The sequence below is a fragment of the Lipomyces tetrasporus genome (assembly GCF_029532465.1).
Source record: "Lipomyces tetrasporus strain NRRL Y-64009 chromosome Unknown POJ06scaffold_11, whole genome shotgun sequence".
NCBI lineage: Eukaryota > Fungi > Ascomycota > Lipomycetes > Lipomycetales > Lipomycetaceae > Lipomyces > Lipomyces tetrasporus.
In genome coordinates, this window is record NW_026611606.1 from 720,478 (window position 1) to 740,267 (window position 19,790).

Here is a 19,790-nt window from a genome sequence, read left to right on the forward strand (position 1 = left end):
AAACTACTCTTTGGTTCGATCTAGTTGCCGTGTCAACGGAACCGCTGCGACAACAAACTCGGCGACCGCGTTGCTGAGGGAGTGTCCATCATGAGACGTCTCTTCCCCTGGATCGTTGCAACGCTTGGACATGCGTTTCTGGCAACCATCACAACTGGCCCAGAATATAGCCACTAACAATGCCCCGTCAGTCGTATTTATGCCACGAGAGCACGTCAGAGCCAGCTCGGCGATCAAAGAAAGTAATTAACCGCCAATCCCTCTCACCGGTCAAACAGTATCGGCTCTCATCTACGGTCTCTACGCCAATGCTAAATGATGACCGGTCAGAGAAACTCATGAGGACGACCAGCAGACGAAACGCCCTTAACGAGATAAACAAAAATATATTGACGAATGCTGCGACACCTCTGCGGACAACAGATGGACGAAACAAAGACAGTGAAGACAACTCGGCGTACAACACGCCCCGAGTGCCAATATTGTCTAATTTTGAGGAATGGATGAAGCTCGCGACAGATAACGTAAGTGATTGAACTTGAACCTCGAAAGCATGAGATGGTTATTGACTACAATAACAGAAAATCAATGCCACCAACAGCTGGAACTTCGCACTGATCGACTATTTTCATGACATGTCTCTCCTAAAGGAGGGGGATGGGATTAATTTTCAAAAGGCGTCTTGCACGTTAGACGGCTGTGTTAAGATCTACACGTCTCGAATTGATTCTGTTGCTACGGAAACTGGCAAGCTGCTCAGCGGCCTTACTGACCACTCGTCAAAGCAGCGAAAGAGGGCGGAGGAAGACGACGTAGTCGACGGTGACGGCGACAATGAAGAGCGCGAAGGAGGTACCAACAGAGCCAAGAGACGTGTTCGGTCGGAAGCGACGCTTGTCAAGGACTTCAGTGTCATTCAAGTCAAGAAGCTAGATCTAGAATTTGCTGTTGATCCGTTATTTAAGAAAGCGTCAGCCGACTTTGACGAAGGCGGTGCGAAGGGATTGTTGTTTAATCATCTTTCAATTGACAACAGTGGCAGGGTAGTGTTCGATACAAGCGAGGATGCTAAGGTCAATCAATTGGACGCTACCGACACGACACTGAATGGTCCCACTAAGCAGCTCGATTTGGATCCTTTGCGAGGTATGGCTTGGACTATATTTTGGTAATGTGCAACAGCTTATTGACAAATATAGAACGCTATTTTAGTGATATTCTCGATGATCTGGACAACAAGTTCATCAGTCCGTCTCTGAAGGACTTTGAGTTTCCAGCGGATCCAAACGCTGTCCCGCTTGATATTCCGTTTTTGCGATCGTTCGATGATGAGATTTCTGAAATAGGTCCCAACGGTCTACGTGACGACAATGGTTTTAATGATGACAGCGTGAACTATCCCGTTGACGAGTATGATCCACCATTAGATGGCGACGACGTACCCAAAGTCAAAGAAGAATTTGGAAATGGTGGGGACCTCTGGCTATCCAACATTAGATTCGGAGCAGAGGTGCCACAGCTCGACGACGGTTTTGAAAATGGCATTGACGGTGACAACGCCGACGACCGCGGATACGAAAACGGGGAAAATCTTGGATCATATGTGCTTCAATTTGTCCAAAACCAGTCTGGAGAGAACGAAAATGATATTTTTGCGTACTTCGATGATAGCATTAAGAAAAATTGGGCTGGTCTTCAACACTGGAGGATCCAGAAGGCTAAGAAAGGTATGCGCAAGTTGGTTAATTCAGTCTGCAATTGGAGATATTAACAATATTTACAGATGCCGAAGGAGTGAAGAAGCCTCAGCAGCCTCGCCAATCGCGCAAGAAAGAGGAGCTCATTATTGACTTCTTGAATGACGATGAGGAGGTTGACGAAGATGCTATATTTGAACAAGCCAATCCTAGCAGCTCGCTACTTCCGAAATCTCAGTGGCGATCAGAGACAAGAAACCTGCTTGAAGAAGAGGTGATTTTCAACTCCAAGAAGCTCCTCCGCCTATTCCTCAAGCCTCGCGTGCAACTGCACTTTTTCAAGGCTGGGGAGCAAAAGAGTAAGAGCGGTGCCAATGAACCACTCGGGAGCAATGTGGCCGGTAATCGGATAGACACCTATGTCCACAATCCTGACGACGACTTTGGCCCACAACCTCTCGATGACGACTCACGTCCTCAAACATATGATGCCAACTTCTTCAATGATGACGGATTTGACCCTGGACATGCCGATGATGACAGATCATTTGTGGATGCTGCCGAGCGTCTGGATGAGTATTCAGCTGAGATATCGCCATTAGCTGATGATAACTCTGGAAGCAATACAATGGTTCCCGACGATGCTACAGTTAACAACGAAGGCAATCTCACGACTATTATTCGACGTGAAGAAGCTCAAGAAGAGTTTGAATTTGGCAGCCAACTGGTTTTGAATGGTGGGCGCAAGTTTAAGACTGATTATGTCAACTACGCTCGTGTAGCGAAGAAGGTTGATGTCAAGAAGCTTAAGGATAACCTGTGGACGACTCTTGACTACGATCGATCGACTGCGCCCGAAAAGGCAGCCGAGGCGTCAGCCTCAAGGCGTGCCAGCTCTATGCGTCCTGATCCTATTTACGAGGAGAAACCCAAGTTCTTCTCAGAAATTGTTGGCGGCTTGAAAGAAATGTACCCTGCGAAAGCTATGGCAGATATTTCAACCAGTTTCTGCTTTATATGTTTACTACACCTTGCAAATGAGAAGGGGTTGGAGATCCAAAGTAACAGTGACTTCAGGGATTTGGCCATTCATAAGGACCTAACTGCAGTTATTGATGAATATTAAGTATGAACACGGGAAGTGATATGTTTCTTGTTTACAGGTTGTGCAGAATGGTTGTGAATTTCAGTGTAATAGTAGGATTTTCTTATGTACTTTTAGATAAACTTAAACTTGAAATCACTTGATCAGCTTCTTTCTGGATTTCATTTATAATCTCCTCAGCAGTCTTCACTTCGGTCACAAGGCCAACGCCTGTTCCCACGAAAACGGTCAATCGATTCAGGTCATTGTCGCGCTCAGCAACCTTATACTTTTCCAGTAACACATCTTTCTTGACTCCCCTCTCAGCTTCCAGAAACGAGTCATTTATATATGCACGGCCGTCATAATTTTGCGGCCAATCACTGGTGCCACGTAATTCGTCATACAGTCTCGTGCGAACTGTGTTTTTTCCACCATCCTTAATTCCAACAATTATTTCATGAAACGTAGGATCCGCGTCCGATTCAGTAGCGGCAAGAAACCTGGTCCCAATGGCTACACCATCCGCACCCAACGCCAATGCAGCGACTGTGGTAGCTCCGTTTACGATGCCGCCAGTAGCCACAACAGGCGGAATTTTCTCCATATCTCCGTTTTCCAGCATTGAGAGAGTCGACAGAACCTCAGGGACGAGGGAAATGATACTACCTGTCCTCGAAGTTCCATGCCCTCCAGCGTCGTACCCTTGGACAACAAGAATATCGACGTTCTTGTATAGCCGGACTGCTTCTGCTACTGTACCCACTTGCACCGCAATCTTTGTCTCAGGAGACAACTGCCGAAGGCTTCTGATCCATTCATCCATCTGAGCGTCGGACTTCGGCGCGAAAAGCCAGACTGCGCATAGCATGTAATGGCACGTTAATTTCATGAATCTGGCTTGCTCTACGTGGTCGACGTTCCAAAGGATCGCACCAACTCCGATCGGCAGCGTAGAAGTTGTCGCCTTCGCAATTGGCGACGACTTGATGCTAGAGGATGCAGTAGAAAGCATTGAAGCCAGAGTAGAGAAATCGTAGCCGGCGCCGATGAAACCAAGTCCACCCGCTCGAGAGACTGCTAACGCTAGCCTCTCTGATGCGAACAGACGCATCGGCGCGGAGATGATAACTGGAGTTTTCAAATGGGGGAACCATGATCTAAGAGCTTGAATCGTCATGATTGCTGGCTGGACTCAAAGGTGTCATGAGAATATCCCCTAGAGGTACATTACATAGCCGGCAATTGCGTACAAGGTCAGATAAACGACGCGCAACGAGCTTTAAAACCAATGCGGTATACCTTGACAGACTTACCAGTTGCTATGCAAATTCGAGACCGAGCAAGGCGGGACTACGTGTTCAGAGAGTGTCACGTGCTGTCGGATCGTCGTCCCGAGTGAGGGGAGTTATTCTAAAGCTCATAAAGTACAACCAACTGCTATATAAATACATACTATAAATTACAAGTCCCCGATCCCAAATCTAATGTACAAGTAATTCAGGCTATATGCCCACAATTTCTGCTACTGTCCTCCGTCGTCTTCTGGCCTAAATTCCTACATCTACTGCCCTAAAAGTCATCCACATCTGCCGAGAGCTTCCGCAACTCCCATTCCTTGGTGAACTCTTTCTTCAGTTTGTCCAGTTGCGTGAGTAACGTGAAAATAGCTTGCTGCAATGCTTCACGTGGTGTGTATCCGTCCTCGGTTTGTAATCGGAGTACAAAGTTGGCAAACAGAGGGTGCTCCACTTTGTATGCAGCAAAGATAACCTTGGGGTCTTGTAATAGCTGGGCTCGTAATAGATTTCCTAACGTATGATCTTCTCGCTCAAATTTAATATTGACTGTGTTCGGAATTCGCGAATCTGGCGTGACGTTCAATCTGTTCAATAGTTAGACATTGTTCAAGCTCAACACCCACAATCGTAGCAAGAGGAAGTCTTACTTAGAAACTCCATCTGGCAGTAGAAATAGTTCGAATCTGTCTGGCTGATTCATCTTCGTTAATCACTAGTAATGATATTGATGATTGCTGGAGGGGTAGGAGATCATATTGTGGCTTGTAGTTGATCTGGGAATTCTTAACCGCGATGATGAGTGGAAACTTTAATTTGATCAGGCGAAAAATGTACCACCAAGCAGCATCATGATAGAAATACACTGCAAGGGCTGCATATTTGAGCCATAATCTAAAATTCTAGCAAATAAGATTACTCCGACTGTTATACATGCACTAAATATGAAATGCCCCTAGCAATCCTGTAGCCCACCGGTCTATACAACAATCAAAAAACTACATGGTTTCACATTGAATACGAATATTTGTCTCTATTTACATTTATATCCCACCTCGACTAGACGTCTCACTATCCGTGGACGGGGTCTGAGGTTCGCCTGCCAATGTCTCCATTTTGATCGATCTGATCCAAGGGTCATCCAGCAACTCGATTGCAGATGCACGCTTATATGGGTCACGCTCGAAGCAGCGCAGGAGGAACTGTTGGCCAGCATCGCTAAGCTGATCAGCGGACGGAAGGGATGGTTGGTGGCCTGCAGCGATATGATACATGATCTAAACAATGCCATTAGCACATAATCGCACAACTATATGTTGGGAAATACGCACAGCCCATTCATTATCAAGGTTTGCCCATGGCCGTCTTCCAGTTGCCATTTCAAGAACACAACATCCCATAGACCAGATATCCACACTTCCATGGCGACCGGTGCCGCTTCCAGTGATAACTTCAGGCGACATGTACATTGGAGTTCCCGTCATACTGTTCAAATTGGTTCGGACTGTCATCCCGCCAGCTCGAGTCTTGCCCTTCTGTGCAATGACTTTGGCGGCACCGAAATCAACAAACTTAATGACACCTAAGTGGTCCAGCAAAATATCTGCGGTTAAGCGGTTAGATATCCATTTCAAATAAATCTTGCAATAAAACTTACTTTCTGGCTTAATATCCCTATGAACGATTCCAGCCTCATGAAGGTATGCTAAGCCCTCTAACATCTGCAGAGTATATACCTGACTAACTGTCTCATCCTCAATACGACCATGCTCCAATAAACTCGCCAGCGAGCCGCCTTGACAATACTCCATAAAGATGAACACTTTCTCGCGGTGTACCTCAACACCGTAGTATTGCACAATATTAGGATGGTTCAGCATTTCAAGAACAGTCATCTCATCTTTGATTGACTTCACAATATGACGAATAGACTGCGTATCTTGTAATCGGATCTCCTTAACGGCCATAACATCACCGGTTTCAAGATTAACAGCGGCATATACGCTGCCGAACGTGCCACCTCCAATGAAACGGCCCTGTTGCCACCGGAGGGACACATTAGTGAATGACGATGTCAAAAACATGAGATACTGAGTTTCACTGTTGCTATCATCGAGAACTTTTCCAACGCTATGCTGCTCTTCTTGTTGCAGACGCCTCGAGTCTTCAATCAACTCCAGCTCTTTCATCCATTCGGCCTTGACAACGTTCATTGACTCCTCGTCATCCCGTTCCCCATCTTTGATAGGACTTATTGTTTTCTCTTGCTGCTTCTGCTCAAGCGCAGCAGCTAGACTAGATCTCGCACCCATGATGTCGAAATGAGAAATCAGTAGCGTCATGCAGCCGGCAACTTTTAGCCTTAGTCTTGAGAATTCCTCATCACTGACTGTAAGAATGTTCACACCCTTTGTCATCATCATAGCGAACTCAAGTGCATTCACGGACCATTGAAATGTCTTTTTATCGGTTGCAACACAGTCGTCACATACGAAGCTGACCCAATCGATACTGAGTTGTACCAATTTCAGTGCGCATGCGGCGCGTCGGTTGGAGTCGAGATAGCGCATAGCCCGCTGTCCAACTTCGCGAGCAAAGATAAAATAATGGTTCACCATTTCCTGACTGCCGACTCCTTTGCATTGTTTTCTGACCGTATCTACTGACGTGATGATGAGCATTGCTAGCTTATAGAATGTTTTTCGAATTCGTTGGAGTTCACGATCAACCCGAGGAAAGAAAGCACGTTGTTCGACAACAACCGAGCAAATATCGGAGACGGCATTGGCGAATCGGCTTCGTGCAGCAAGCAATCGAGAGACAGATCCGTCGGCCACAAGTCGTAATCTTCCAGGCTTTAGATCCAACTGAATGTCCGGTAGATCCATGTTCAGGGTTGGACCATCCCATACCAGCGGCTCTTGCGAACAGATGAAGAGAAGATAGGAGAACGTCGTGTCGTTCTCAGGAATTTCTGCCCTAGAGAAGGCGCGTACCATTTCCCTGATCATTCCTAGTCTATCCGCAAGCGAAGGATCTGCGACAACATACACTCCGTCATCTATCTTTCCTGTATAAATCAAAAAGTGTCCAGTTTGTACTAAGCTTCTGGTGAGCTGAGGCATTTGCTGATTCTCAATCGCGTATTCACTTGTGTTCTCAAACCGATTTTCCAGAATTCTAATACTTTGGTCAGCTTGCACTTAAATGCGACAAAATCGATCGTACCTCGAGAATCGTAGAAGCTTTCGATGGAATCCTCTGACGTGATCAATAGTAGTATTGTACCATTTGTCAAGTTCTGTGGCCGTCTGCAATGATGGGCCCTTCAATTGCCGCTCGAAATACGACGTGAGCCGCTGCAAAAGCTTTCCAGTGAGAAGACTGAATCACAGTTAGCGTGCCGAATATGTATATAAATAACTACGACTTTAATGACCACTGACCTAAACTGCTCAGCAATCTCAAGATCGGCACCCTCAACAAATCGCCCAACATCCTTTAAGTAATTCCATTCCCCCTCCACAAACTCGGCCTCTCTGAAAGCTTTAAAGTATCTGCGGCCCTTGGCACCACCAAGCAGCTTACGATGTAATAATTCAAGGTAGAAACTCAATCCATCCAAGAAAATATAGTCGAAGTTCTCGTCAATAACAGTTGGTAATTCCCACCCCTGTTCCGGTGCCGATAGTTCAAAATAATCTTTCTTGATATCAACGGCGAGCTGAATTGAAACCTTGAAGACATCAATCATCTGGTCGATCATCATCATTGTCGGGTTCATAAGTTTGCGTGCAAACACCAGTCGAGTGCGAATAATTTCTTGAATGAGCCGAGTAGGAAAGTTCAAAAGGATCAGCAATTCCTCCAGGTAAGACGGCAAATGCATTTGCGCAAAAAGCCTGCCTTGCTCAATTGTGGTTTGCTTCGCTTTGGCAATCAAAGGTCCAAGGGTCGCCAGTATTTTGGCCTCAAATATTTTTGCAATATCTGATTCTTTAAATATTCGCTCGATGAAAGAAATCGGCTCGCTCATTGTCGCAGTATTGTCCGTCTTATCTGGCGTTCGCGTGAGGTCCAGGTCGTCGTTGCCAATCCACTTTTTCAAAGCTTCAACTTGCGAATGTATACTCTCGGAAATAGTAACCCATGATATCAAAGCCTCGCATCTACTTTGAAATTCCACATTGGCCGTCACCGGCTTGTCATTGCGCATGGCAGATGTGCATCGCCAAAGGCTCTCGCATTTTTCGATCTTCCGTAAGGTATTCTTTATTTGCTCATCAGGAGGATAAGGACATTCGTCCTTTCCTTGAATCTGAAAGTTCATAAGCTCATCAATAACGTGATCGACGTCTTTTCGAGAATCTTCTAAGATCTTTCGTTGAAGAGCCAACGACCGACCACACACTTTTGCTCTAATTTCCAACCACAACTCGGTTTCCGGAGATGACTTTCCCGTAGTTTGACCTGTTTGCAACTTCCGCTTTTCCGACTTCACGACTTCACCTGTGAGTACCGCCGAAAGCATAGCCTGCCATTCCAGTCGCTCTCTATTCTTTGGATTCTCAAGTTCGTCTTTTGAGGACCCTAGGTTCGCAGATATCGACGGCACAAAATCCGAGTCCAATATATCAGTCTGAAAATCTGCCCGTACAGGGTAATCAATGACAGTCGAGTCATCGTCCGCATCGGAATCATACTGCTGGGTGATACCTCTAGTATAGTACTCGTCATCAAGATCGTCGCGCATTTTTTTCAAATAGAATTTCTGCTGCGCCTCGAAATCATCTGTCGCTCTTGGTGCATGACTGCCTTGATCCTGAAGATTATACTGCTTCTCTTTTTGCTGTTGTTGCTTACGGATCGACACCCGGTTACTTGAGGACGATCTATTCTTTCTCGGTGTTTCGTTTACCACTTGTGGTCTCCGCAGTGGTGCGTAAGTGCTAGATGGGACTCGTGTCGCCTGCGGTCGCTGCAGAGCTGTTGCGCTCTGTATTTGCTGCGTTGGGCTTACCGCTGGAGACTCTGGCTGCTGGTTTGGCGAACTATTCGGTTGCTCCGCCGTAGCACTACCGTTGTAACTCATTGTGACGTCCCGCCAATTCCAGATCAGCTACAATTGATCTGGATAATAGTTAAATATCCTCAATACTGTCTATGCTGCCAGTCGGAATGTTCGCGTATGGCTCGTTAAACAACAATGCCTCCGCTGTCGACTTACCCGCATTGATAGCCAAAGGGGTTAGGCGGATCAGCACATGTACAATGCAACCCGACGACAGATACCCAAACCCACAGTCGAAATGAACTAATTAAACTTTTGTGATAACGTTACTACTAGTTAATTACTCTTTAGCAGAAGATTGATGTTGCAAACATCTATGCTGTAACTTAACCGAACAAAAAGAAACTTACATCAGCACAACTGACTCCAATACATAAGATAAATGTCAACAAAAAAAATACAGGACCCCGATATCAATAATGTAAAACGAACAACGAACCATCAAATATGTAAGCACCAGATATAATTATGTCTGTTCCAAAACGATACCAAAATCGGCAATACTTAACATCTATATCTGACATACTTCGCAATATTGTACAACTAACGCTTTTCTATTTCAGAAAATAGTTCCTGAACAACCTCGTCCACAATCAAGCAAACGACATGAAGATTCAGGATCTTATTTTGCAGCATGGCAAATAGGCGGCGAGAGGCATGGCGCGCGTTCGAGGATCCTACGACTTTAGCTGCCAAGTCTATGCTGACGTCAGCTGTACCATCTTAAACAAGTCGCGCCTGTAATCATACCTTGAACCAGAGTTGTCAGCAGGAAAGAGGCGTCGCTCTTGGTCTTAGCTTGCTCCTTCGGGGATCGTACAATACGTTCGGTAGTGCGACTACCATTGGGCCACACTCTCTCGCGAACGGAGTTAATCACATTGATGACCATGCCTTCTTCTGCAATGCCGTCGATCTGCTCTCGGATTTTTCGCTCAATGGTTCCACCCAGCAGCTGCTGCAGCACCACCACGCTTGCCCTGCCGCGGAGCCAATTATTACCCTTATTTAAGTCGAATAATTCCAGGAACAAATCGCAAATAGGTTTAATAAACGGAACCTCTCCAGACTTGCTGTTCGATGCTTCTTCGTACGAATTCAGCTCCGCTTCTACTTCTGCAATCTCATGATGGTCCTCTGCACCGTATCCAATTGATTCAGATGACCGTGGCATTTGTTGCAGCTGGACATGAGTCTGTTGCCTGCTAAGCGCGCTTCTGGCATCACTGTTCTTCGCCGACATACTGTCATTGAGCATGGAGGAACCCTTCTGCGTCGCTGTGCTGGAATTGTCGGTACCCCGAGTTCTCGCGTACCTAGCTGCAGAATTCTTCGCGGTATTTTTCTCGTTCTGCTGCAAGGTGGCAGCATTATAAATCGCACCGGGAATCTGCGTCGCATAATCGACGATGAAGTTGCCAAATATATCATCCACGCCATCAGATAGTGTATTGTACAAGCGTGCCACAAGATCTCCCGGTTGACTCCGATGTGACCCATGACGCTTCCCAGTCTTTCCATTAGCCGCAGCAGTGGCGGCAGCGACAGCGGCAGCTGCCGCTGTCGCTGCCGAAACATTTCCGGTTGTGGTGTCCGTCCTTGACGTATGCATGCCCTCCTCTCGCTCGTATCCATGGAATTCCTGGGACGACAAGAACGCGCGCAATTCCCGGCTATGACAAACTGCCGGAATATGCAACAGTGCCCGAAGATAAGCTTCCAATCCGGCCTTGCGGCCCTCAATAAATGACTTCTGGAATTTCAACATAGTAACGCCTTTCTTCGGAAAGTCAATATCATTAACTTGTGGGAATTGGCGACGCAAGTGCTGATGTAATTGAAAAAATTCGCTATAGCGCCGAGCGACGATCCACGTTGCTGATAACGACCCCCCGTAGCCGAAACGTTGGACTTCAATTATATAGAGAGCGTATGCCTTGCTGCCCTTATCCGAACCACTTACAGCAGTTTGGATTCTAATAGAAGACCGACCCTGTCAATGTTAGTTCAATTCCGCCGTCAGGAGTCTAATTTGGACACCCACATAAAGACCGTTATCGCTTTCCTGGACAATGTACTGTTGTCTCTGAAGCTCCTTTCTCCGGATCTCTCTTTCCACACTGGCTTTGGACTTCTTCAAAATCCGCAAGTCAGCAACGTTATTAGTCAGTTCGGCCTTCTTCAGTAAGGTTTCCACCACAGCGTCCTGATTCATCAGCTTATTAATATCATCAGTAATATGCTCGATCGCCTCAGTAAGACCGAGATCGCCTGGATCTGCGCGATGAATAGATGATGCGGCTTCGTCTCCCATGTCGTCAGTCACGGCTGTGTCGATTTCGTCCTCAGAGGAGTATGAATCATCCGAGAAAATCTCGCGAGACGTTTCTTCGAAGAGCGCGGATTCTGATGGGAATATGTTGTTTTCATTGTTATTAGTGGTACCGAAGAGGTCTGACCGGAGGTAGGACGATGCAGCGGATTTGGAAGTGTGCGCAGTGTCGACAGGGTCAAGAGAATTAATACGGGACGACTCCAGAGACGAGCGAGGCGATTCGGAAGTTCCTGGAGTTTCTGGGACCGCATCTTCATTCGACGACGGAGCCTTGGGATTTGAAGATGTGGCTGATCGATTACTACTGGCGTCATCGGCAGCCGGTCGCGATTGCATAATATCATCAAATGCAGCCTGAACAGCTTGCACCACATCATCCTCCGGTTGTACCGATATTGAGAGCCCGTCCTGATCCATATCCAAGCTCTTGCGGTCGACAGCCATATATTCGGGGTCAATGTTAAGATTGTCATTGACTTCAATGTCATTTGGATCATCTAGGAGTCCGACGTGATAATCATCCACCGTGCCTTTCTGTGTCTCGGACTCCGGGTCTGTTGAGGTGAGATACTTCAGGAAAATATCCGAGGTCTTGAACTTTGGAAGATCCTCTTCTTGCAAAATATCATAGACTTCCCTTTGGGCTCGCAGAATAGCTCGCCTGGCGCTTCGATAATCATGTGGTGTACTGTCTTTATTATCTAAGAACTTCTTCACATCATCCTTATAAGCTTGGGGAAGCTCAATCAGTGAGGCATTGAAATATGAATTGTAGATCTGGTGTATGTCGTCCTTATCAGCAGAGCTCCACGTTTCAGAAGTGCTCCAGGTTACAGCAGATTCTGAATCCCCGTCGCTGTCGTCGGTATCCTCTTCCAACGGATTCTTGAATCCATTGACCACTAAATAGAATTGCAACAGCACTGTTCGTCGTTGGCGGTCCATAAATTCCATAAAATATGATAGACCGGCAGAACTTTGCAGCAGTTGCTGTATTGTGTAATTTTCTCGTGGGTCATTGTGTGGGGTTTGACTTGGCGTTGCTTTTACGCCCTGTTATCGAATTAGCCTAGTTGGCACTATAGGACAAAGATAACATACCTTTCGTTTAGAAGGAGACAAGTTCTCGTTAGTGAGATCCATAATCTTCAAGTCAATCAAACGCCTCGCATTCTTAAGTCGTCTAATGAACAAATCGTCATCTGTCGTACCGTCAGTTAATATCCATACCGGTTATTCACAATTCAAGGCCACATACTTCCGTCTATAAGTGCACGTTTCAGTTGGATTGTAATATCATAGCGTAGCCGTCTCGCTTCCGACAGCAATGTACACCTCCGAATACTCCTGACAAACTTCTCATAGGTCCGCTCGTCGGACTTGGCTGTCAGTCTAACGATTGGTTGCTGACTTTTGTTGGTGACAGGATTTGCATGCTTATCCAATGCGGCACGGAGTCGCTGCACGGCCTTGCGGTCCTGTAATGTTGAACTCGCGTACTTCTCAATAATCTGATTCCACGTATCCGGCTCCTCTAATGCCGAAATAACGGGCAAAATAACAGAGCACGCAACAATCTCCTGCACGAGGATGAACACTGCTCGAGACTGCGCTTCCCGTTCGGGCAGAATATATGGCAAGATAGATCCAACTAATTTTCTGATCCATTCTTTCGTCGCGATTTTGGGGTCCGGCGCCTTCAATGATGCTGCTGGATGTAATTCGCCGTTGGCGTACTTTGAGGCCAAAGCAATGTCGAGCTCTCTAGACTCCGTGAACTGTTTGTTAAGGTGTTTGCCCCGTAAGGCTGTCTCCGCCGTTGCAAAGTCTGAGACATGTTTAGTGACGATCGGGATTATTTTCAGCATTGTGAAGTCGACGAGGTCGATTTGGAGTAGCCTATCCCTGATCCGCTCAACTGTACTTCTTATCGTATTTTCGACCTGAGCTGGGAAAGACGTATCCACAGATATCTGTGAGTACCATGAGAGAATAAAGTCCCTCAGAATGTACTCAATAATGATGTCTAATGATCCCGAAATGACAAACGATGGAGGATACAGAGGAGTTGAAGACGGCTTATCCGCAGACAACAATTCAAGTTCTCTCTGCCATGCTTCCGCAACCGTGAATGTATAAGCTGGAAAACGCACCGGTCTGTACCGTCGCAAGTTTTCGGATCGAGGAGAGGTGTGCTTGTAGAAATACCCCACCGCCGCTAGACTCAGGACCGCGCAAACGAAGACGCCAAGGAAGAATGATTCGAAGGCAACCTGTGCTGTGTAGTTCTTGCGTAGGAAAATGCCGAATACTACCGAGCAGCATGTCGCGAAGACGACTGTCGGTATTGATAATCGTTTTTGCGACATTACATGTGCTGGCTGTAGTGTTGTACTTTAGGTATGTGGGTCAGATCATAATGCAGCTTGATTGTGATGTGATTGTCGAGAGATAATAGTCGGACTGCTGTAATTGCGCAGAGCTAACCCTGTAGCCTTCCTCACTGTCCCAAAATGCCTTGCACCGGTGTTGTAGCTGAGATTACTGCACGACCTTTATATTATCGGATGAAAGTAGACCTGGTTCCGCGTCGAAATGCGCGCAAATGTATCTGTGGTGATGGTTCAAAGTTGACTGTAGTATTTCGAGTTCGTCCCACAAAAACAAATTTCAGAGCCGAGCGTGCGACACGCAATCTCCCAATTTAAAGATTGGTAGCGGAGGAGCCGCTCTCCGCACTGAATTTCTGACAACTTTGTGGTTCCTAAATCTATGTTTACCCAGTAAAATGCAGTATCCAATATTAAGCTACGATCGCAGCAACTCGCCAAAGTGCAACGGTCCACGACACAGAGGAGTGTGGAGCAATGAAGATTACACGTAAGATTAAAGGTATACCCATTAGCGCAAAATAGTCGCCGGCAAGCTTAGCGATTGGGTCAAACTATCACATAGACATACGCCTAATTAATTGCTTTGTTCGCTGGAGTAACTATTTATCCCTACTGCGTAGCTTCAGTTGCTGCCGTACCGTGGATCCACCTGAACCGCCTCGCCGCGTATACCGCCAGCACCTGAACTCGCAGGAGTATTTGCTCGTTTGGTCGTGTCTAATATGGCGTCATACCTAGAAACTATATACTCTTAATGTGAATCGTTAAAGTGATATCGAAATGTAGGAATTGAGTATTATGGCATCATGTAATCGAAATGTCCAAAGACAAAGGATATGCGAATTCGTAACGTGGTAAACTCTAAATTTACGGCAGCTGAGGGGTGGTTGCCATCCAGCGAAACATCGTCAACTACAATAAAGGTCTCTAACCATCATCGAATTCGACAATTTACGCACGATACGGCATCTTCTTTTACCATCCCATTCATTGAGAGCATCCTGACAGTTTGTACAGCAGTAAATAGATAAGGACAGATTGGCACACAGATAATATGGTACGTCACTGAGACATCGGATTCAGGGTGCCACTGGCGGATGATCTCTTTTCCTCCAATCTCTCGAATCGAATATGAGAGACGGACAGCAGGTAATTAACGTGTGATACAGGCATCCATAGGAAGCTTGCACAATGACGTGATTGTAAGTCTTCGTCCGTGTCGTCAATACATCTGCAAGAGTCCACCAATCATCTTGGGGAGGTGGTGTCGTTTGTTGCAGTGGACTAATCCGTTTATTAGCACGACGCGGTTTTAGATTATTACGGCAAGCGCCTGGCGACATGCTCTTCTGATAAGACGATTAAGATTTTTGAAATAGACGGCGACAACCACAAGTTAATCGAGACCTTACAAGGGTGCGTTCCCAACCCGATATGCATTTCAGAGTCCAATTAACTGCGGTGGAATGCAATCAATGCTAACGACTTCGGTTATAGTCACGAAGGTCCCGTCTGGCAAGTAAGCTGGGCGCACCCTAAGTTTGGCGTAATCCTCGCCTCGTGCTCGTTCGACGGCAAAGTACTCATCTGGCGCGAAGACGAATCCACAAAGACCTGGTCCAACATATCCCAGCACGCGGCGCACACAGAGTCAGTCAACAGCGTCCAATGGTCGCCTCCCGAACTTGGCGCTGTCTTAGTCTGCGGGTCGTCTGATGGCAGCGTTTCGGTCGTTGAGTTTAACGATGACGGCAACACTTCCTCGGTCAGAGTTCAAGCGCATTCCGGCGCCGTTTATGCGGCTGTGTGGGCGGCGTCAGGAACGCCTGCAAGACGGTTCGTGACGGGCGGGTCGGATGGACTGATTAAGGTCTGGACATACGACGCTGCCTCGAATAATTACGTCGAGGAAGCGGTACTGGAAGGCCACTCCGATTGGGTGCGCGATCTCGCTTGGGCGCCGTCAGTCTTCCCGAAGGCGTACCTCGCCAGTGCATCAGAGGATAAGACAGTTCTCATATGGACCCAGGAGCCAAATGATGCGACATGGAAGAAGCAGGTTTTGAAGAGACCTGGCGGGGATAAGTTCCCTGAAACTGTGTGGCGGGTCAGTTGGTCTTTGTCAGGCAACGTTTTGGCAGTCAGCAGTGGAGATAACAAGATCACGCTGTGGAAGGAGAATTTGAAAGGCGAATGGGAGGAGTGTGGAGCCATTGAGGAATAGCGTATGTACTGTTTCAATCTTTGCAGCTTTGTATAGTGTAGATTCGTTATACTTGTAGTTATAGTGTTGGCAATTCAAATTACAACTCCCGGTACGTCAATCTAGTCCCCATATGCACATATATTAAAAACACTATATACAAGCAATGATAACTTAACTCAAGTCTATTTGACAATATCTGACCCGCCCTTCTAGATAGTGCTCACCGTCAACATAATGTACAACAAAAAATCAGCCCAGGACTCTAAAAGCATATCACAAAACTTCAAACCTATACACAGTATGACACATACGACTTACGCCCAACACATAAATACAAATATGCGATATCCACACGATAAGACATGCTCGGTATTAACCCAATACAAATTGTTCAAACCTATATAAACCCGGATAACCAAGAACTCACCCACAATGAAAATACAAAGATATCTAACAAGAAATGCTCATAATTCGTCAGCAAAAAACATAAACGGTCCCTCAACGGCGTTGGTTTGCGATACGTCGGTGCCATCTCGCCATCGTCCGAGGATAATCTTTGGTCCCGGTATGTACACACCGTTATACTCCCATACAACTTCGTCTTCATCCTCTGCAGAGTAGTCCGATCGAACGTACTCCTTTCGCATTCCGAACCGTGCAAATCCAGGCAGTCCGTAGCAGGGGTCGAACGGCGCCAATGTTGCGTAAGTGATGTAGTCGAATCTGTCCCGACCACGGCCCATGAACGAGATTGGTCCGTGGATGGAAGGACAATCAGTCTCCATGACCTGAAAGCCATCAAACTGGTCCTGCAGCTTTACGGTTGCCGAGTCTCGCAATACAGTGGGCGCAGTGGTCCTACTGTTCCCTGACAACGCTTCTAAACTCTCCCGCGATTGTGTCTGTGCAAGCGCCGGTGACGTTGATGAGGGCTCGTCAGAAGTGGGTGTCGCAGATGCTGACGATGAGGCTGCTACAACGGATGGATGCATGTACGGATTCTGTCGTAAATTGGGTCTGGGAGTACTACCGGGAGTACTAGGCTCAGGGCCAATTTCGGAGCCAGCAGCCGAGCCGGAAGGCACAGCAGTCGTAGCCGGAATGAATCTCATATCAGCAACAGGAGAAGCATTAGAAGGAGGACCAGCGGTTGCGGCGGCACCTGCAGATGCCCGTCGTAGCAAGTCAAAGTCCCAGAACGCCAGGTAGCCATATATGCCTGTCCAATCTCTTGGAAAGTCAAAGGTCTCTCCTCCTTTGAAGTTGAAATCAGCAGCGTCTGGGGGAGTATTAAAAAATGGCAGCAATCCTTCCCGGACCATTGCATTTCGGTCGCAGTTGTAGACAAAAAAGTTGATGATGGCGAGCAGCACGTCGAACCGTGGTACCACGGTGCTGTCGCACAGAACGTCGATGTCTGCCCAGGCCGAGTCCGGCAATTTTCGGGGACCTAGAGGACGGGCGATTGAGGCAGCACCTGCGCGGTTGACGGACGTGGCGGCAGTTGTAGTGAAGAGAGGAAATCGCGACGAGTCGTAGACTATAGTTTGCATTTCCCGGAGATCGTACGGAAGCGGCGAACACGCTAATCGCTGTCCAAAAACCAATCTCAGCATATCTATACGCTGTTGCAGAAAAAAAGCATTCGGCTTGAGAGTATACGCAGCAGCTGATGGCAGTCTCTCCAGCTGAAGAGCAGGAATTGTGCCGGGCAGTAACTGGTCAAAGACTATCGCAGAAAACAAATGGGACTCCGCGAGAACATTGAAGTTGCTATGTTCGTGCTCCTGAAGTAGCTGCACTGCATAAGAGACAACTTGCTCGCGAATTCGCAGACGATATTGTAAATTGGCATATTTCGACCGGGATGCAGGGCCGTTACGCAGGAACAGGCGAAAACGGCGCTTCATCTCGTTAAGCGCGGAAGTTGGCTTTCGGAGCGAAGACGATAGTGATACGGAAGAGGACGACGAAACGGCTGACGAAGACCGGCCAGCAGAAGTGCCGATGCCACCGTGTAGGTTGTAGATTAGAGCAAGATGGTCTTCATGCGAGACACCAATTAATCGCGCCGCTAGATCGGTCGCCGAGCGTGGCGGACTTGACGGACTTCTTTCACGAAAAGCTATCAAATCGAACGTCTTCCGTAAGATTGCTCTCCAAAGCGCTTCATTGTGTATGATGAGCGTATAGAAGTCCTTGCAGAGAAGCGACAAGTTGACAATGTCAGGAAGGTCGAGCAGGACGACAACCTGCAAAAGCAGTTCGTCAGGTAGGCTGAGTAGCATGACGAACAACTGCTAATTTCAAAGGTTTGGATTTGGCCGAGAGGAAATGTAAATGAGTTGGTGAGACGAGGCAACGGGCGAGGGGCGATAGAAAAAATGCGACTGACGTTATTTTGTGCTAAATTTTGGATATCAGGGTATTCCGACATGCAGTGGGCTTGCAGGCAAACAAGTTTTAAGGTAGCGAGCGTAGGCCCCGCACACAGATGTCGAATGCGGGCTAGTGTTCTTACTTGGCCCCGGCATTTCCAGGGCAAGATTTCCCCAAACAGGAACCTCCCTCCCTTCCTCCGGTACCATTGGCCACGCGCTTCACGAATTCCGCCATCGCACACTAGCCTTGAGTCATCCGCTACATGGGGCAACCAGACTATTACTTACCAGGTGATTATTTCTCCGATCTCGGTATACTTAAGAGCCAGGTCGAGAACCGCCATCTTCTCGAGGCTTAGATTGACGGGCTGATATCGCACTGACCTGCTGCATTCATTATCAATCGGCTATCGGCCACGGGGCGCTCCGACTGTACGTTAAGGGCAAGTCCCGCCTTGGATCAGTCACCTAACCCTAGCTAACCCTTGGCGGCATCCGGACCCGGACCCAGCCATGTGTCGACCTGCTTGAGCAACTCTGCTGGGAGACCTGACCCATCTTCCAATGTCGGAAGTTGCGTGCGCTAGGCCAAATTGTGCCTAGCGCCTGACTCTTGGTGCGACGTCGGCAGGGTCCCGACATGCCTTTTTGGTTCGCTGTTCGCCGGTGAGTTCGGAGCCGCACGAATCCACATCCGCATTGCGACCGCAAATGGGCGTGACGGTTCGTACTCGACCGGACGCGCTATATGTTTCGCGAATTCACGTGCCGTTGTTCATCCTACACCGGGTCCTGGCAGGGCGTCAACGCTCAGAACGGCATCAACATACACTCTCTAGCGCGGTCTGTGTCCTCACTGAATTCTGTCGACTCTGTCCCTGCCGTCCCTATTTGGAATAGCCCAGGCCCTGCTACTCAGTTAACGGGCTATCTCGCTTGTCTCTTCGCCCTTAGAAAGTGATCTTGCTATATGCCTACGTCGATGCAGTCCCGATACCAGGGATTGTGCTTTTGCTCGGCGAGCCGCAACAAGTGCAGCCGGACTTGCTATCGTGATTGTCGAAGGGGAAGCTGGATCCGACAACTTGCCTAAGCTGGCTTGGAGCCGCTGAACTCTGATACCTTCGTAAATTCAGGTCCCTAGCTGCGATCTGAGTGCACTTATATTATTTGGACGTCTGTTTGGTCGGATCTTTTACATCGTGGGCGGCCGCGTATGTGCTCATCTACTGTCCTCCTGTAGGATTAGCCATTTCGTATGATCCATTTTATGTCAAATCCAACAAGTTACGCAATCTGCGATTGCAGTCAGGTGTTACATGCTC

At 47.5% G+C, this 19,790-nt stretch overlaps 7 protein-coding genes across 7 annotated transcripts; 2 read left to right on the forward strand and 5 right to left on the reverse strand.

Moving 5' to 3' along the window:
• The first annotated feature begins 86 nt into the window (after positions 1–86).
• POJ06DRAFT_215211 (condensin complex subunit 2/barren) lies at positions 87–2,907 on the forward strand. Its single transcript, XM_056185516.1, has 4 exons — positions 87–524; positions 582–1,146; positions 1,200–1,727; positions 1,784–2,907. Exons 1-4 carry the CDS (start codon positions 180–182, stop codon positions 2,821–2,823), a joined length of 2,478 nt encoding a protein of 825 aa, XP_056040985.1. The 5' UTR covers positions 87–179; the 3' UTR covers positions 2,824–2,907.
• Positions 2,906–4,150, reverse strand: POJ06DRAFT_227912 (uncharacterized protein; the record flags this gene model as incomplete). Its single annotated transcript, XM_056185754.1, has 1 exon — positions 2,906–4,150. The coding sequence occupies exon 1, from the start codon at positions 3,959–3,961 to the stop codon at positions 2,906–2,908; it is 1,056 nt and encodes a 351-aa protein (XP_056040986.1). The 5' UTR covers positions 3,962–4,150.
• POJ06DRAFT_227915 (DNA-directed RNA polymerase) lies at positions 4,151–4,912 on the reverse strand. Its single transcript, XM_056185755.1, has 2 exons — positions 4,730–4,912; positions 4,151–4,666 (listed from the first exon to the last, which is right to left on the reverse strand). Exons 1-2 carry the CDS (start codon positions 4,780–4,782, stop codon positions 4,354–4,356), a joined length of 366 nt encoding a protein of 121 aa, XP_056040987.1. The 5' UTR covers positions 4,783–4,912; the 3' UTR covers positions 4,151–4,353.
• A 69-nt stretch (positions 4,913–4,981) lies between these two features.
• On the reverse strand, positions 4,982–9,304 carry POJ06DRAFT_261646 (uncharacterized protein). The gene is made up of 5 exons (XM_056188647.1): positions 7,526–9,304; positions 7,308–7,463; positions 5,737–7,259; positions 5,411–5,682; positions 4,982–5,356 (listed from the first exon to the last, which is right to left on the reverse strand). Exons 1-5 carry the CDS (start codon positions 9,169–9,171, stop codon positions 5,123–5,125), a joined length of 3,831 nt encoding a protein of 1,276 aa, XP_056040988.1. The 5' UTR covers positions 9,172–9,304; the 3' UTR covers positions 4,982–5,122.
• Positions 9,305–9,405: 101 nt separating this feature from the next.
• POJ06DRAFT_278359 (PXA domain-containing protein) lies at positions 9,406–14,138 on the reverse strand. The gene is made up of 5 exons (XM_056189745.1): positions 12,744–14,138; positions 12,587–12,687; positions 11,195–12,538; positions 9,901–11,143; positions 9,406–9,848 (listed from the first exon to the last, which is right to left on the reverse strand). The coding sequence occupies exons 1-5, from the start codon at positions 13,852–13,854 to the stop codon at positions 9,694–9,696; spliced, it is 3,954 nt and encodes a 1,317-aa protein (XP_056040989.1). The 5' UTR covers positions 13,855–14,138; the 3' UTR covers positions 9,406–9,693.
• A 644-nt stretch (positions 14,139–14,782) lies between these two features.
• POJ06DRAFT_261653 (WD40-repeat-containing domain protein) lies at positions 14,783–16,220 on the forward strand. Its single transcript, XM_056188648.1, has 4 exons — positions 14,783–14,935; positions 15,048–15,080; positions 15,179–15,294; positions 15,376–16,220. The coding sequence occupies exons 1-4, from the start codon at positions 14,933–14,935 to the stop codon at positions 16,100–16,102; spliced, it is 879 nt and encodes a 292-aa protein (XP_056040990.1). The 5' UTR covers positions 14,783–14,932; the 3' UTR covers positions 16,103–16,220.
• POJ06DRAFT_261654 (uncharacterized protein) lies at positions 16,209–18,522 on the reverse strand. Its single transcript, XM_056188649.1, has one exon. It carries the CDS (start codon positions 18,370–18,372, stop codon positions 16,549–16,551), a length of 1,824 nt encoding a protein of 607 aa, XP_056040991.1. The 5' UTR covers positions 18,373–18,522; the 3' UTR covers positions 16,209–16,548.
• Between the last annotated feature and the right edge of the window lie 1,268 nt (positions 18,523–19,790).